The sequence below is a fragment of the Talpa europaea genome, assembly GCF_964194135.1.
Source record: "Talpa europaea genome assembly, chromosome: 14".
NCBI lineage: Eukaryota > Metazoa > Chordata > Mammalia > Eulipotyphla > Talpidae > Talpa > Talpa europaea.
Genome location: NC_140082.1, coordinates 4,325,305 through 4,341,915, shown reverse-complemented (window position 1 = coordinate 4,341,915; position 16,611 = coordinate 4,325,305). Strand labels below are relative to the sequence as shown.

Sequence of the window (16,611 nt, the reverse complement as noted above, 5' to 3'; positions counted from 1 at the left end):
AGGCCCACAGCATCCTCCCTGTGTGACATCAGCAATCACTCTAGGTCCTTTCCTGTGTGATGCGGCCTGTGGGACTGATCACTTACGACGTCAGCAAGCACAGCTCATGAGAGTTAAAGAGTGAATGCTGTGGGCCTCCCTGGTGGTGCAGGGTTAAAGTCTCAGTACTATCAAGCTATCACGAGCCACTGTGGCAGGAGTTCGATCCAGCCCCGGCCAGGGAGGTGATCCACATGGCGTGGGAGACCTCTCCTGTCTCTCCGGCTGTTCCCCTCGGCAGTGGATTTCAGTAGATCCACCTGTTCTGCTCCCCACTGTGTCTCTAGTGAATCTTCTCACCCCCACACCTCTGGCCTACACCCCAGTTCATCTATGCATAAATAAATTAAATAATTCTTTTTATAAAAAAAAGCATGAATGCTGTTCTAGAGACAAAAACCCTCATGCAAACATGAGAGAAGGGAGATTGCAAAGCAGAGGACACCAGAACCCCAATGGCAGCTGGAGACCAAGGTCTCTTTGATAACAACTCATCCCAACCACTTTGCATGTAAATGGGAGGCTCCAGTTCCCCACATCATGGGAGGCAGGAGGGGGGAGGGCCGAGGGGGATGATGCAACCCCTACAGTGCAGAAAGGAAAGCTGAGTCTTTAAACAGGAGATGAAAGATTTGCCATGGCCACAGCAGCCCAAGAAGCATACCCTCCCCATGTCATTTTCACCCTCTCCCAAATTTCACCCAGATTTTCTTGCCATCCCCAGAAAGTTTGTGGGGAGGAAACGGCAGTCAACTCTCAATTATGGGGGGGCCAACCACATGCTTTACGTGGGCTCCCTGTTTGTTGAGTTTTTGAGTATTCACTGCTTGTCATCATACACGGCATGGCCCCCCATTAAGCTGCAAAGGTCATTTCTGCCACCCCATCTGCTACAGGAGCAGGAGAGGAAAGCCTTGCTAATGTCTTTCTAGAATGCACTATAATATCCAATGGTCGTAAGTTTAAAAAGGTATGCCCACGTCATAGACCTAGGCACTTGTGGACACTTTAATACTCTCCCCATCCTGAGGCAAAGTTCAATTTGCCTCCCCTTGAATGTGGCCATTACTTAGTAACTCCCTTTTCACTAACAGAATATGGCAAAAGTAGACAGTTATGTGCCTTCTATTATCAGGTTGTAAAAGGCACTGTTGGCTTCCACTGACCTCCCTCCAAACACTTGGTCTGGGGGACCAGCCACCACGTTCTGAGGACACTCAAGCAGCTTGTGGATGGGCTACATGGCAAGGAGCTCAGGCCTCCTACCTAGTGAGGTAAGCTCATGTGGAAGGTGGGTCCTCCAGCCCCAGTCAAGCCTTCAGATGAACAGCAGCCCAAGGCCACATCCAGTGAGAGCCAGAACCACCCCAGCTACTGACCGACAGAAACCACGAGATAATGTTTATTGCTGAAAGCTGCTGGCGTGTTTTTTTTACAATATAAGCTATCACAGTTTAGGGTAACCTGTTATGCAGCAAAAAATACTAACAGAGATATTCTCCAATAATTGTCACTGTTATATATACCATTTTAAGAGATTTTCCAAAACAAGTAATTCTGCCAAAACATTTGACAGAGTTGAGATGGAGAGACAGGTAAGGGGCACAGCGCACAGCACGGCTGAGTCACTCAGCCCCCAAGCTATCCTGCCTTAATGCTTCTTCACGAGACATCATCTCCTAAGTTGCATTATCCACTTGTGTGCTTACCTGTCTCTTCTCCCCACCAGAATATAAGCGCCACGAGAACAGGGACTTCACTTTCTTCACCATGGCCTACCGTACACTACTCAGAAGCAGGTCTTACACATAATCAGCACTCACTAAGGGAGCCTAGATAACAGACACACTGACACCCTCTATTGATCTGTCCCCCATTAAGTTGTAAGACCAGAGACAACTCCACAACTGTCGCTACCCCTTATCTTAAGCACCTCAACCCAAACCCATTAAAATTCCTTGTTTTCTTGTCACCATGCACCAGTGTAAATCCAGAGCCAGGGAGGAGGCAGTAAAGGGTCTGAACATTTCTTCTTCCCACTCTGTCCCACCTTCACCCTCCAGCCTCCTGCAGGATGGAAGCTGTGCACTTCCTAGACAGTGTCATTTTAATTAAATTCCACCGCACCGTTCTATGGCCCCAGAGGACTTCATCACCATGGGATTTTCACCTGGCTTATTTACAGAAATCAGCATTCTCTTCAGCTGAGCAAATGAACTATTTCCAAGCTGACAACTTCCTCCGTAACAAGGGTTCAAGTCCCATTAACAACTTCCCACAGCCACTGGCAGGGTTGGTAAATCTGTCTGCCACACAGCCCAGCCAGTATGTGGAAGGCATGTGATCCTAGAAAAGTGTGTGTGAGTCTTTTTTGGGAACTTGATAAGAGTTCTCCATGTAGGAATAAAGCTTACTATTTAAAGGGCTCTTTCAACAAGTGAAAATACCGACTTTTCCAGGGAGGCAGATGGACGTAAAGGAACTGGACTCTATGGAGACCCACTCTGGCCACTTGACCTTCCTTCATGCTCACCCATGTGCCCTCCCCCTGGACTGGCTCCTCCATCCACTCCACAGAAGAATTTGTGGAATGCAAAACTGAACAGAGCGGGCCTCCCCAGTGGCGCAGCGGTTGAGCGCTGGGTTGCGAAGCTGCCCGCGGCCTCTGCGGCGCCGGTTCGATCCCCGGCTGCTCCCCGGCCACCAGAGGAGGGTCCCACATGGCGCGCAGACCTCTCCTGCCGCCCGCTGCTCCCCTCAGCAGTGTCCTTCGGTCCTTCTGCCTGCTCTGCTCCCCGCTCTGGCTCTGGTGAATTCTCTCACCCTCCCGCGCTTCTGACTGTACCCAGTGCTTGTATAAACAACACAAACAAACAAACAAATAAATAAATAAATAAAACATGCCTCTATTAAAAAAAAAAAAAAAAAAAACCCTGAACAGAGCCCTCTCTGCTAAAAATTGCTGAGAGGTTTCCCATTGCTCTAAGGGCTGAGAGGCCTCACGATGGGCCATGCGGTGCCAGACCCTATTAACCTGGGCCAGCCCCGACTTTGCACCCCTGCGCACCCCCCCCACTCTGCTCCAGCCTCAAGGGACCTCCTTCCATAGGTACCCCCCTTTCCCCACACTCCACTCCCCACCTCCACTCGCCCCTGCCAGGCCATTTCAGGCCCTGCACAGGCCCAGAAAAGCTCTTCACTTTAGGCCTGCCTGCCCACCTCCCCACCACCCCAGGGGGGTCCCGGCACACTCTCCTCCTCCATGGCACCGGGTCTCTGCCTTATATCATGGTCTCAAGTGTCCATGCGCGTCTCTGATTATTGGATTCGTGTTTGTCTGCCCCATGGGCGGTCAACTCCGCGAGGGCAGGAGCTGAGCTCATCTGGCTTGCTCCCGCTGTATTCCAGGCAGGAATCGGATATGCGATACAGATGCTGAATGAATGCTGAACGAAGGAATCTAGATCTGCCTCCGAATCTAGATCTGAACGAAGGAATCTAGATCTGCCTCCTACACTGTTTCCTTACAGTTCCTCAGGCCCTTTGCACACACACCCCCACACACACTTCCCTCCCATTGCCTCTGTCCTTTCAAGCCCAGGTCCAATGTCCTCTCTGTGAGGACTCCCCCAGGCCACCAGCCAAAAAGGATTCCTGTCCCCTCCGGACCTGCTGTTCCAGCTGTAACGAGGCAGGGATGTCAATCCTGTTCATTCTTTTTTACTCCCCGTCCCATGGGCTCTATAAATTTCCCTGCGATGAAATCAGAACAGAAGGAAACAGAAACCGCCTTCTCTCCCCACCCTGAGTCCAGCGCCTTTGCCGCAGCCCAGATCCAGGGGACGCACAGAGCTTCGACTCTGACAGGCAGACAAGCGCCTGAGCCGTAGTAAAGAGCGAGCGAGCGAGTCTGAAAGCACAGTCTTGAGCAGCCCAGGGGCAGCGCGCTGGCCTCCCTCACAAAGCCTGGCACGGAGTCCACATTCAATATGCGCTGAATGAAGGGCTGAGTGAATGAAAGTTCACAGCCTTAAGCTCCTGGGGGCGCTCCTGGCAGCCGGCTGAGCAGAGATGCTAATGGATTCGCAGCCGCCAGAGCCAGCTCTTCTAGGAAGCCCAGGGCCATGGTGGAGCCCGGGACAGTCAGCGCCTGGTCCCCAATCTGGAGATGGAAACACAGATGGTGGGGCCCCAAGGTGACTTCCTGCTCCCAAGGGTCCTTTATGCAAGTTCTAGATCCAGGAGGGGCCCCCCAGGTGCCACTGCCCTGGCCTCAGGACTGGCTGGACATGCAGCTTGGAGGTAACGACTGCCGTCAGGTCAGGCTCCCAGCCCAGCACCAGTCCCCATGCCTGGTGGGTGCGGCCTAAGGAACCCCAGGTAAGTGGGGCCAGGTGAGTGGGCGGCCCCTGGGCTTTGTTCAGGGATGGTTCTTCTGATCAGGGACCCCAGGTGTCAAGAGCAAGAAACAAAAGAACACCAGACCCCGCCCAGGCCCTAGGCAAAAGCAGCGTCCTTGGCGGGTGCATCCCCCTGAAAATAAAAACGCTCACTCCCAGGACATGTGTTGCTCAAGGGAGCAGACAAATGTCAACAACACACACACACAGATGCACAGAGATGGCCCCATGACTCTTTCGCCTCCTCAGATCACACTCCGGGGAGAGCTGGCAGGGAAGACCATCCTGATGGAGCGTCCAGGACCAGAGCAGACTGGAGGGTCCGTGCACCCCAGAAAAGCAAGACCCCCACCTGCTCACCCATCCCTCCTGCTCCAGCAACACCCCGCAGGTCTGTGGCCTCAGCCCGGTCTCCCTCCAGCATCAAAGGGGACCGGTCCCAAAGCTGTGCTTAAGTCTTCTCGACTTGCCAGGGACACCCTGTTTCCAGAAACTTTCAGGCTGGGAGTCCCCCCTCCCAGCTCTCCCTTGCCAGCCAGGCAGCCTTACTTCTTCACTTTGGGGTACTTCATCTCTGCGATGGCATTTGTGGCTTCCGTCTGCTTCTCCTTCAAGTGCTGGGGCCACATGTTGTCCACCCAGTCCACCAGGTCTACCTGAAAGCCGGCCCTCGTCAGCGCTTCTGGCCGCCAGAGCCTCGCAGCCGGCTCCCCCCAACTCATCCCTCCCTCCTGCTACCCAATCCCCCCTGGGGCAGTTGGGGCAGGGGGCAGACAGGGCAAGGAGAGGAGGTGGGTAGGGACGGAGCAGGGCATGGGGCAGGGACCTACCACAGTCGGACGCTTGACCAAGTGCTCGAGCTTGGTGTGGCTGAACTCCAGGCTGATGACGTTGTACAGCTTGTCCCGCTGTGCCTCGGGCGTCTCGTAGTAGCGCACAAACTGAGACATGCTCATCTCCGTGCCCTTCTGCGTGTTCACGTCCATCACGTCCACCAGCCGCCGGCTCCCTGCGGACAGAAGCCACGGGCGGTAGGCCTGCCTGCTCGGCGTCCAGCCTGCCTGGCAGACTCTGCTCCCCTTCAGGGCCTGCAGAGGCCTCGGCCCTATGCCCTGAATACGCCACCTCCTCTCCTGGCCATCTCTCCTTCCACCCTCATGGTCCCCCCTCTAGTCCAGTCCAGTCCACTGGGATGGCGCTCCAAGATGACCTCAAGAACTTCCCAGGGGTCTCCAGACTAGCTCCCCATCCTCCACTCTGCTGCCAGAGTGAAACTTTTTGGAGACCTGAGCATGGACGCTCTGCTTAGAACTTTCAGTGGCTCCCCATTGCCCACAAAGAACCCCTCAGCAAGGCCCTCACGGCCTTCGAGAGAATTCTCGGCAGGGGGAAGTACTGATGTCTCCGTGTGATCAGTTATACAGCAGCCTGCCCTGCCCCAGTCTGCAAGGTCAAGCAAGTTATTTGCCATCTCTGAATCTGTGTCTTCATCTCTTCCGATAGGCCAGTTGTGAGGACTAAATCACTCGGTGATTACAGGAGCACTCGGTACTCTGTCTGGGACCTAAATGAATGAGTATCCCCACCCCACCCCCATTCTCAGGTACCAACACAGCTTCTACCTCTCACTTCCTGTCTGCTTTGCCTTCTCTCTTCCCTATAACTTTAACCCCCAGGAGGGCAAGAGATTTGCATGACTCAGCAAGAGATTTGCATGACCCGGCCTCCCTATCTGTAAAATGGGCATGATAATGACTCCAGAACTTCTGCCAAGGTGCAAGGAACAACCGAAGCCAAGTGGGAGGGTTTGAAAGGGGAGAAAACTGACACAGAGCCCCCGGCCTAATTCCTGACGTATGACGAAAGCTGGGCCCACTCTGGAGGGGCTGAAAATGAGCATCAGGAATGGGAAGCCACCATCTGACAGGGAAAGACCCCCCTCCCCAGTAGCTTAGTGACAAATACGATCCACGGAGACTTAGAAAAGTGTCAAAAAAAGAACCAGAAGCAGGTGACCATCACATCCTGCACAACTTCCCCCCAAGACTGAACTAAGTAGGGGTCAATGAAAGACCCCAAGTCCACCCTACCACCTGCTTTTTTATCATCCATAAGCTAAGAATTTTTCTTATGTTTTAAACGGGGAGGGGACGGTCAAAAGAAGAGAATATTGTCATGTGACAATAACATGAAATTCACATCTGCACATACACAAAGTTTTACTGACAAGCAGCCACACTCACAGTCTCAGTGGTGACTGACGGCAGTTTCCACGCCCCACAGGCCAAGTATTTACAACAGAGACTGACGGTCCACAAGTATGAACTCTTCACCTGCTGGCTCTTTACAGAGAAAGTTTGCCGACCCTTGAACTCGACTAAAACTCACAGGACATACACACCGTGGTCACACCCCATCCCATTCGCGGCTGCAAACCCAGCTCTGCACACAGGGACTGTCCAGCAGCAGACCCAAGTCAATATTTGCTTAATAAACACACACTGCTCTTCTCATGTTCGGAACTGAATAATAAAACTAATCCCTTACACGTGTTGAATGTGGGAGTCGCTATCTTTCTGGCTCAGTAGCTAATGAGCGCGACAATCCCACAAGCCGGTCACAGCTGCCTTCCGCGTGGGGAAAGCAAGGCCCAGACACTCAGGCCTCCAGAACATTCCCTTCCCGCCAGTATCAACAGTTAACCATAACCGAGCACTTTAGCTGGGCTCCAGCGGGCAGGCGGCCAGGGTTGTCTCAGCTCTCTGTGGGGTAGGACGCCAGTGGTACCCATTTGATGGAGGAGAAACTGAGGTCTGGACGACTAACCTGCCCCAAGATGCCCAGTGAGCAGCGGAGCTGGGATCTGAAGCAAACTCAATCTAACTCAGGCTCTGATGCCTCTCCCTGCCCCTGCCTTCCAACGCTGACTCTTGATCACACACAAAAGCCGAGAAATGGCCCTTCCCTGGCTGGCTCATGACCCCACCTGCCCGGAGGCTGCACACAACGCTTTGTCTTGGCAGCTCCACCAGGGGGCATCCCCGAGCTTTGTTGGAAATTCTGGCCAGGTTCTGGGAAGTGCTGCCTCCCCTTCTTACCAGGGCTCCTTGAAGGAGTGGTCTCTGGTCAGTTTCTCTGGGAAGCCCACCTGGCAGAGTCTGCTGAAGAATGAGAGCGCCCAAGGCCTGTCTCCCACCCCCACCCACCTATGTCCCTGACCTCAGCTCAAGGTCAGTCTTAGAAGCCCCCAGTGGAAGGGTTTGCTGAGCAGATCGGAAAAGCGATAAGGGACACAGAAATCAGTCCGGAGCTCCAGGGAAGTCAGCCTCCACGGCCCTAAGCTCAGCGGTCCCTGAGGTCCTGCCGGAGATAAGACTCCACTGGTTCAAGCCCTAGCTGGCCCTCGGGCCTCTTAGTTCTCTGAGTATCAGTTTCCCTATCTCTGATATGGGGACAAAATGGCAGGCAAGGCATGGGATAGTCGGTGCTGAGACCAAAATGAGATAAAGCTCAGAAGACAGGGAGGAAGCCTGCAGGCAGGCGGAGCCAGCTAATGGGTCAATTTCATCTGTAATTACAGACAGAGTGAGAAGCTGGGAAGTCAGGCCGGTTAAATCCCTCCCACCAGCAACCCTCACAGACCACTTCAGATGCTACAATTCAGATCCTACAACTGTCAGGATGGGTGTGGGAGTGGGTGTGGGTTTAGATGCGAGTGACTGAAATGGTCTAAACTCGGCCGCGGTGATAGCTGCACAGCCTGTAAACAGACGTGTCCACCGTGCACGGGTGAGCTGTGAATCACAGCTCCGTAAAGCTGATATTACCAAAAAAACCACCACTCAGGCCCTAAATAACCAACAAGGTTGGTTCCTCCCAAAGTTCTTTTTTTTTCCTGATAGCAGACTTCAGAAAACATGTAAGTGGGCATGCAGGGTGGGCAGCGCTGGCAAGGAGGGGACATGGAGGTGAAGGCTCCTGGGTACCAGTCTCCTTTTGGGGTGAGGAAAACGTTCAGAGATGGCAGAAGTGACATCTGCACGACCGTGTGAAGGCACCAGACGTCCCTGAAGGGTGCACTTGACAACGCTACTTTGCGATATGTGAACTTCACCTCAATCAATTACTTTAAACCTCTGGTACTTTCTTCCTTTCCTGGGCATCTTCCAATCTTTTTCTGCACTGTGATTTGCGGGTGTCCCCTGATGACACAGGAATTCGGGGCACAGATTTCTTTGCACCCCCTCTCTCCACCCACGTCCACTAACCGGCTCCCCTCACCCTCCGCCATCTCCCCCAGGGCACTTGGGCTCATGCTTTGCAACTTTCTTCGGACTTGGGGTAACAGGGACAGGGGACATGACCAACAGGGGCGAACACTGTGTTGAGTGCAGTGGACCCCAAGAGGTATGTCCACCCGGAACCTGTGGCTGGACCTTTCTGGAACAAGGGTCTTTGCAGAAGCAATCAAGGTCAGGGTCTGGGCCGAATGCCAGAAGGCCATGAGAAGGGCGCACAGGCACCGGGGAGGAGACAGAGGCAGGGACCGGAGTGATGTATCTATACCGCGAGGACCCCTGGGGTCACCAACACTGGAAGAGAGAGGAGGAACCCCCAAAGGACTGCTGCCAGGGCCTCCACCTTGGTGTTCCAGCCTCCAAAACAAATGCATTTCTGTAGCCATTCTGTGTGTGGTGTTTTGTTCTGAGGCCCAGGAGACAAATACAGGACGAAGGTTACCCCAAGGGCGAAGGATCACCTGGGGGGTTATGATAAGTCCTAGGCTGGGTGGCAGGTGCTCATTTTAAAACTTTTTCTTTTTTTGCGTAGAAATGGGGGGTAGGGGCCTCCCTGTGGTGCAGCGGTTGAGCTCTGGGCTGCGAAGCTGCCTGCAGCCTCTGCAGGCGCCAGTTCCATGGCGCCCAGACCTCTCCTGCCGCCCGCTGCTCCCCTCAGCAGTGTATTTCCTCAGTCTGCCTGTTCTGCTCCCCGCTCTGGCTCTGGTGAATTCTCTCACCCTCCCCCGCTTCTGACTGTACCCCGGTTCTTGTATAAATAAATAAATAAATCTTTTTTTAAAAAAAGGAAATGGGATATAAGCCAGAGGTGGAGGGGGTGAGAGGATTCACCAGAGACAGAGTGGGGAGCAGAACAGGCAGACTAACTGAAATACACTGCTGAGGGGAGCAGCAGGGAGACAGGCGAGGTCTGCTCGCCATCTGGGTCAGCTCCCTGGCAGGGGATCAAACTAAGGCCATAGTGATGATGGAGCGGAGACTTAACCCCTAGGTCACCAGGGAGGCCTTTCATTTTACAACTTTTCTTTAAACTTTTCAGCATATATAACATCACACACACACACACACACACACACACACACACACACACACGGCACAAAGGAATCGGATGTTTCAGGTGCCAGACTTGGCAGCATGAGCTCTCTAGGCCAGGGAGCCAGGTCCTTGTGTGCAGCATGAAGATAAGACCACCTCCCTCCCTACTTCGCAGTGAAAGCAAAATCTTCAAATCAATTTCTTTTTCATATCCAGGCAATTAACTCTACAGGCAAAGCAAAGGCCTAAGGGTAACAAACGTGGGTGGTGTCTCACGCATGGAAGTAAAAGATTTATACACAAATCACTGCCCATCAAAAAAAGATGATGCAAGCCCCTGGTCTTTCAGCACAACTCTGGTTCCCCAGCATGCAGCATGAAACTAAAGCATAAAATTCTGACCAGGGGCCTCCCTGGTGGCACAGCGGGTTGAGTGCAGCACTGTGAAGCTCTCCACAGCCTCTGCAGCACGGGTTCAATTCCCAGTCAGCCAGCAAGGGTCCCACACGGCGCAGCAGACCTCTCCTGTCTCCCCGCTGCTCCTCTCAGCAGTGTATTTCGGTCCTTCTGCCTGTTCTGGTTCCTGCTCTGTCTCTGGTGAATCCTCTCCCCTCCACCACCACCCCCACTACCCCCCCTCCCCGGTACCTCTGGCCTGTATCCCAGCTCTTATATGCATAAATAAATAAAAATAAATCTTTAAAAAAATAAAATTCTGAAACAAACCACCCCAAATGGCAGGTCATCACCTTGAAGTTCTTCTATTAAGCCCGTATCACATATGATACCAACTTACATGCCCCACAAATCAGAGAACACTCTATAAAAAGACTTCAAAGAATGACGGCCCAAATCTAGTTCTAAAAAATCCTAAAATAGGGTACATTGATCCAATCTCACTAGCATCCAGTACACATACACCTGTGAGCGCACATTAATAGGGACACACGTATGACATGTGTACAATCAGGAAAAACTTCTAAATGAATTAGATGTTACATGTTGTCATTCATGGTTAGTATAGAAGAATGTACAAATTACTGATTTTTTTTATTAATTAATTTTTTTTCTAACACCGTTCTACGCTCCATAGATCACCCGCCACCATATCACCCAGGAACCATCACAATATTCCTTTGTGTTCTTTCCTCCCCAAATTACTGACATTTTTAACTCATCATGCTTTCCGGAACATAATACACATTCAGTTGTAGGTAAAATCAGGGGGTGTAGGCATGGCTGGCTTGGTAGAGGGTGAGTGGAACAGACTGCACATGTGCAAGAGCAAAAGGGTAAGCCCAAAAATTAAAATTAAAATAAAAAATATATATGCCTTGAAGTATGATACATGCATGCCTTTTGTAAGACATCCTGTGCAATGCTGTGATCTCTCATTTTATCCCATGTATGTATCTGCCACACACACACATTAATCTATAAATTATCATTTCCCTCTTAATTCAAAGGTAGAAAAATAAAAAGCACCTGGGATTCATGATCATTTGGTAAACGCAAGAATGAATGGCAATCATGATTGTGAAGAAGACACAGCTTTAAAATAATCTACTCCCTTCTGGTGCAAGGGATTAAGCACCGCACTTTGAAACAATCCGCAGCCTCTGCAGCACGAGTTCAATCCCCGGCTAGGGAGCAACCCACATGGCGCAGCAGACCTCTCCTGACTCACCTGCTGCTCCTCTCAGCAGTGTATTTCAGTCTGTCTGCCTGTTCTGTTCCCCACTCTGTCTCTGGTGAATCCTCTCACCCTCCTGCACATCTGGCCTGTACCCCAGTTCTTGTATAAATAAATAAATCTTTAAATAAATAATCTAGTTTGATACTACCGCTTTATGACTAAGCTGTAGGAATTACGAAACATTTTCAAAACTGAAAACATTGGGCCTCCCCTGGTGGTACAGGCGGTTGAGCGCAGCACTGTGAAACTGTCCACAGCCTCTGCAGTGTGGGTTCCATGCCGGCCGGCCGGCGAGAAACCCACGTGGCATGAGAGACCTCTCCTGTCTCGCCCGCTACTCCCCTCAGCAGTGTATTTCAGTCAGCCTGCCTGTTCTGTTCCCCATTCTGTCTCTGGTGAATCCTCTCACACTCCTGTGCCTCTGGCCTGTACCCCAGTTTTTGTATTCATGAATAAATAGAAGCTTAAAAAAAAAACTGAAAACATTATTTACTTTGAATACGTCAAGGTAGTAAAAAAAAAAAAAAAAAACCCTAGTCTGGAGGAAAAACAGTAACTTAAAAATAAATAAAAATTTTAATTAAAAAAAATGTTGCAGGGCCTCCCTGGTGGCACAAGGGGTGAAGACGCAACCTATGAAGCTAGCCGCAGCCACTGTAGCACAAGTTTAATCCCCGGCCAAGGAGCTACCCACATGGCGCAGCAGACCCCTCCTGGCTCACTGCTGCTCCCCTCAACAGTGTACCTCGGTCAGTCTGCCTGTTCTGCTCCCCACTCTGTCTCTGGTGAGTCCTCTCACCCCCTGCATCTCTGGCCTGTACCCCAGCTCTTCTATGTATAAATAAATCTTTAAAAAAAAAAAAATGTTGCCTTGTTAACTGCAACACATAAATAACCCACATAAAAGGCTGGACGAAACAGAAACATGACCCAGAAGCTGGTTCTCTCCTCTCCTCAGCTGTAGTCTGCTAACAGGGCTGTTGTGGATTGAACCGCATTCCCCCAAAAGATGTTCAAGTCCTCACCCTCAAAATTTACATATTTGACCTTTCTCACAAACAGGGTTTTGCAGATTTGATCAAGTGAAAATGAGGTTCTACTGTGTTAACTAGGGTCCTCAGCCAAGGCCTGGTGCCCTAAGACAAGGGAAATGTGGACAGAGATGGGGGCGTCAGGGTGGGACTGCAGGCAGCACCCACAGCCAAGGAAACTGGCCACCACAGAAGCTGGAGGAAGCCAGCGAATCCTCCCCACCTTGACTCGGGACTTCTGACCTCTGGGACTAAGAATGAACCAACGTCTGTGGCCCATGGTGGGGGTAGCCCCAGGAAACGATGAGCAGGTGAGGGAACAACTGTGCAGTTGTTCCTGTTTCACAGTTGGACCTCAGTGGCTCCATAAATGCCAATGCTGAGGGCAAGGAGGCGCTACTCGGCTTCCCGCCCCAACCGCCACGGCGCCAGGGACAAGCCCAGCGGACACCCTGCGTGACCCCACCGCAGTTCACCCAGCAGCTTCAGAGAAAAATGCCAACCTGATGACATCATCCCGTCCATCCTAATACTGCACTTCTTCAGCTACTTTCTTTTTGTCGACCTCCCCTACTTCTCTGTGAGCGCCTCTGAGGACCTAAGACTTGCCTGTCTGGCTCATGCTTCTACCCCAAGTGTCAAGACTGGCCCCCGGCGTATAGGAGGAGTTCGGTAAATATTTGCCAAGTGAAAAAATACAGGTTGATTGCTACCGTTCACTTCTCTGTCCTGACACGTGACCTGCACCTTCCATGTAAATGTAGCCGTTGAGCTGAAAAACCACCTGGGATGCCTGGGGGTAGTTAAGTGTCTAGGGAGATGCACCCCTATACACCTGGAGATGCACCCCCCTACACCTGGAAAACACCTGGGAGTCCTGGGCGGTCAGGAGCCCCTCCTGGGACACCCACACCTGACTCCAGAAGGGTTGCGTGGGAAAGCTCTGTTTTCACTCCTCTGAGCACTAACCAGCCTCCCAGGCCCCATCCCAACCCCTGGGGCTCCCAAGCAACCCTCTTCCCTTTGCATCTCCCAGTCTTTGAGTCTCCCAGTCTTTGAACCCGAGGCCACTGGGAACCAGTTGGGGCCTGACTCCTCCCCTGATATGGCCCCAGCTGACCCCCGCTCAGTCTGCTCCGTCCTCAGATGAAAAGGGAAGTCAGGACTGGGGTGGTTAGAGCCAAGGGGCGCGCTGGGCCCGGGGAGGGAGGGCAGCGTGCAGGGAGGAAGCCCAGGGCGGGGAGGCCCAGGGACGGTACCGGGAGTAAAAGTGGGCACACTCGGTTCCCACTGCAGCTTCCCTGGAGCGCAGGGACATCACCCCCGGGCGTCCTGGAAGCCACGGTCCAGGCCAGGAGAAGTGGAGGAGGGAGAAGGGGAAGGAGGGAAGTGAGTTCCAGTGGGTGTCCGGGCCCCCAAAACCTCCAGGGAAACGCAAACCCGCCAGTAACCAGAAAATTCGGCCATGCCACGCGAGGTGCCCAGGGGCAGGAAGAAATGCAACGTGACAGCCGGCTTCCTGGGGGCTTCCTAGGGGGCAGAAGCCCGCGGTATGGCCTGTGGTGCTGGAGCTTGACGCCGGACTGCGAGGCAGCTCATGACCAAATGGCAGAGAGATGACAGGAAGTTTCTCTCCATGGGTGTTTGCCAGGCCATCAAGGACAAAGGAACGATGGAATAAGACTTCACCACTTTGCAACCTCTAATAAAATAATGGCGCAAGACACCAAACATCAGTGAGAGAGAGAGACAGAGAGAGAAAGAGCTGACATGTTTCTCCTGCAGGAATAGATCGTTTATGAAGCAGTGTGTTTTTAAAAAAGGTTTATTTCTGGGGCCTCCCCAGTGGCGCAGCGGTTGAGCGCTGGGTTGCGAAGCTGCCCGCGGCCTCTGCGGCGCCAGTTCGATCCCCGGCTGCTCCCCGGCCACCGGAGGAGGGTCCCACATGGCGCGCAGACCTCTCCTGCCGCCCGCTGCTCCCCTCAGCAGTGTCCTTCGGTCCTTCTGCCTGCTCTGCTCCCCGCTCTGGCTCTGGTGAATTCTCTCACCCTCCCGCGCTTCTGACTGTACCCAGTGCTTGGATAAATAAATAAATAAATCTTAAAAAAAAAAAAGATTTATTTCTTTTTGTTGTTGTTGTTTTAGATTTATTTATTTATACATACAAGAAATGGAGTTACAGGCCAGAGATGGGGGGCGGGGGGTGAGAGGATTCATGAGAGACAGAGTGTTGAACAGAACAGGCAGATTAACGGAAACACACTGCTGAGGGGAGCAACGGTCCAGTCAGGAAAGGTCCGCTGCACCATGTGGGTAGCTCCCTGGCCAGCCAGGGATTGAACTCGTGCTGCAGTGGCCGTGGATAGCTTTATAGGTCACGTCTTAACCCCTTGAGCCACTAGGGAGGACCGATTTCTTTCTTTTTTTTTTTTTTTTTAAGATTTATTTATTTATTTATATGAGTACTGGGTACAGTCAGAGGCGCGGGAGGTTGGGAGGATTCACCAGAGCCAGAGCAGAGAGCAGAGCAGGCAGAGTGATGAAGCACACTGCTGAGGGGAGCAGCGGGCGGCAGGAGAGGTCTGCGCCATGTGGGACCCTCGCCTGGTGGCCGGGAATCGAACCGGCACAGCAGAGGCTGCGGACAGCTTCACAGCCCAGTGCTCAACCCCTGCACCACTGGGGAGGCCCAAAAGATTTCTTAATGCATACAAGAGCTGGGGTGTAGGCCAGAGCTAAGGGGATTCACCAGAGTCAGAGTGAGGAGCAGAACAGGCAGATCCACTGAAATCCACTGCGGAGGGGAGCAGCGGTGAGACGGGAGAGGTCTGCTATGCCATGACGGTCAACTCCATGGCTGGGGATCGAACTTGTGCTAGAGTGGCTGTGGAGAGCTTCACAGTGATGAGTCTTAACACCTTGCCCCCCGGGGAGGCCCTATGAAGTAGTCTTGCCAGAAAAAAATGGATGGATGGATAGATGGATGGATGGATGGATGGATGGATGGATGAGTATGCACTGTGTGTGGGGAGAGAGATCGTGAACCTAAGTCCAGCTACCGCCTTCCTGGCACTGCCGAGGACAGACAACACGTGCAGTGACTCCAAGGGAATACCACCAACAAAATCCAGACAATGGGAAACGCAACAGGTCACAAAACCCAGCTTCTTCCATTGGAGGTGAACAAATGCAGAAACCAGAGATTATAAGAAACTTGAAAGGTGTCTCAGCCAATCACCATGTCAGGACTTCATTTACATTCTGACTCATACAACCGTCAGAAAAAAAAAGTCCCATTTAAGATACATATCAAACAACTGGAAATATGAACAATGAACACAATGTTCACCAATTTAAAGAATTACTCTTTTTAACAGATCAGATGTGATAATACGATTCTGACTGAGCTTGTGAAAATCCCTCCTTGTGGGGGCATCCCCTGTGGCGCAGGGGTTAAAGACACAGCTCTATGGGGCTATCGCTAGCCCCTGCAGCAAAAGTTCAATCCCTCCCTGTCCCCGGCCAGGAGCAACCCACATGGCGCAGCAGACCTCTCCTGTCTCCCTGTTGCTCCCCTCAGCAGTGTACTTCAGTCAGTCTGCCTGTTCTGTTCCCCACTCTGTCTCTGGTGAATCCTCTCACCCCCGCACTTCTGGCCTGCACCCCAGTTCTTGTATGCATAAATAAATAAATCTTTTTTTAAAATCCCTTCTCGTTTAGAGCTACATACTGAAAGTTCTCTGGGTGAAAGGGCTTGAGGTCTGGATAGGTTTCAAATATTGCAGGAGGGTGTCCGGGCTGGAGGCTGGGTTACCTGGGAGCTTACTATACGTTCTGCCTACTCTTGTTACTTCTATAATAAAAGTGTTTCTATAAACCCAGTGACTTCAAGGGACACATTTAGCCTTTTGACACTTGAAGGGTCTTCCTGGGTAAAGATGTAAGAACCCACACAACACCTGGCACTTTGCAGGGTCTGTAACTCCTTTAACAGGTGGGCGGAGCAGCCTGGGGCTTTGGATAACAGCCAGGAGGTTCTGAATAAGCAGTGACTGGGAGTCCCAATCACACAGAAAGGGAATGGGGCTGGGGCCTCCCTGGTGGCTCAGGGG

The 16,611-nt window shown here is 52.1% G+C and overlaps 1 protein-coding gene across 2 annotated transcripts in view; it reads right to left on the bottom strand.

Annotated features, from left to right (window-relative positions):
• Nucleotides 1-16,611, bottom strand: part of KDM2B (lysine demethylase 2B) — a gene marked incomplete at both ends in the record, with an annotated part of 98,859 nt that overhangs the window by 67,196 nt on the left and 15,052 nt on the right. For both annotated transcript variants that reach the window (XM_084254279.1, XM_084254280.1), the window contains 2 exons: nt 4,989-5,095; nt 5,270-5,448. In XM_084254279.1, coding sequence (XP_084110405.1) covers nt 4,989-5,095; nt 5,270-5,448 — 286 coding nt within the window. The remainder of the gene's footprint in view (nt 1-4,988; nt 5,096-5,269; nt 5,449-16,611) is intronic.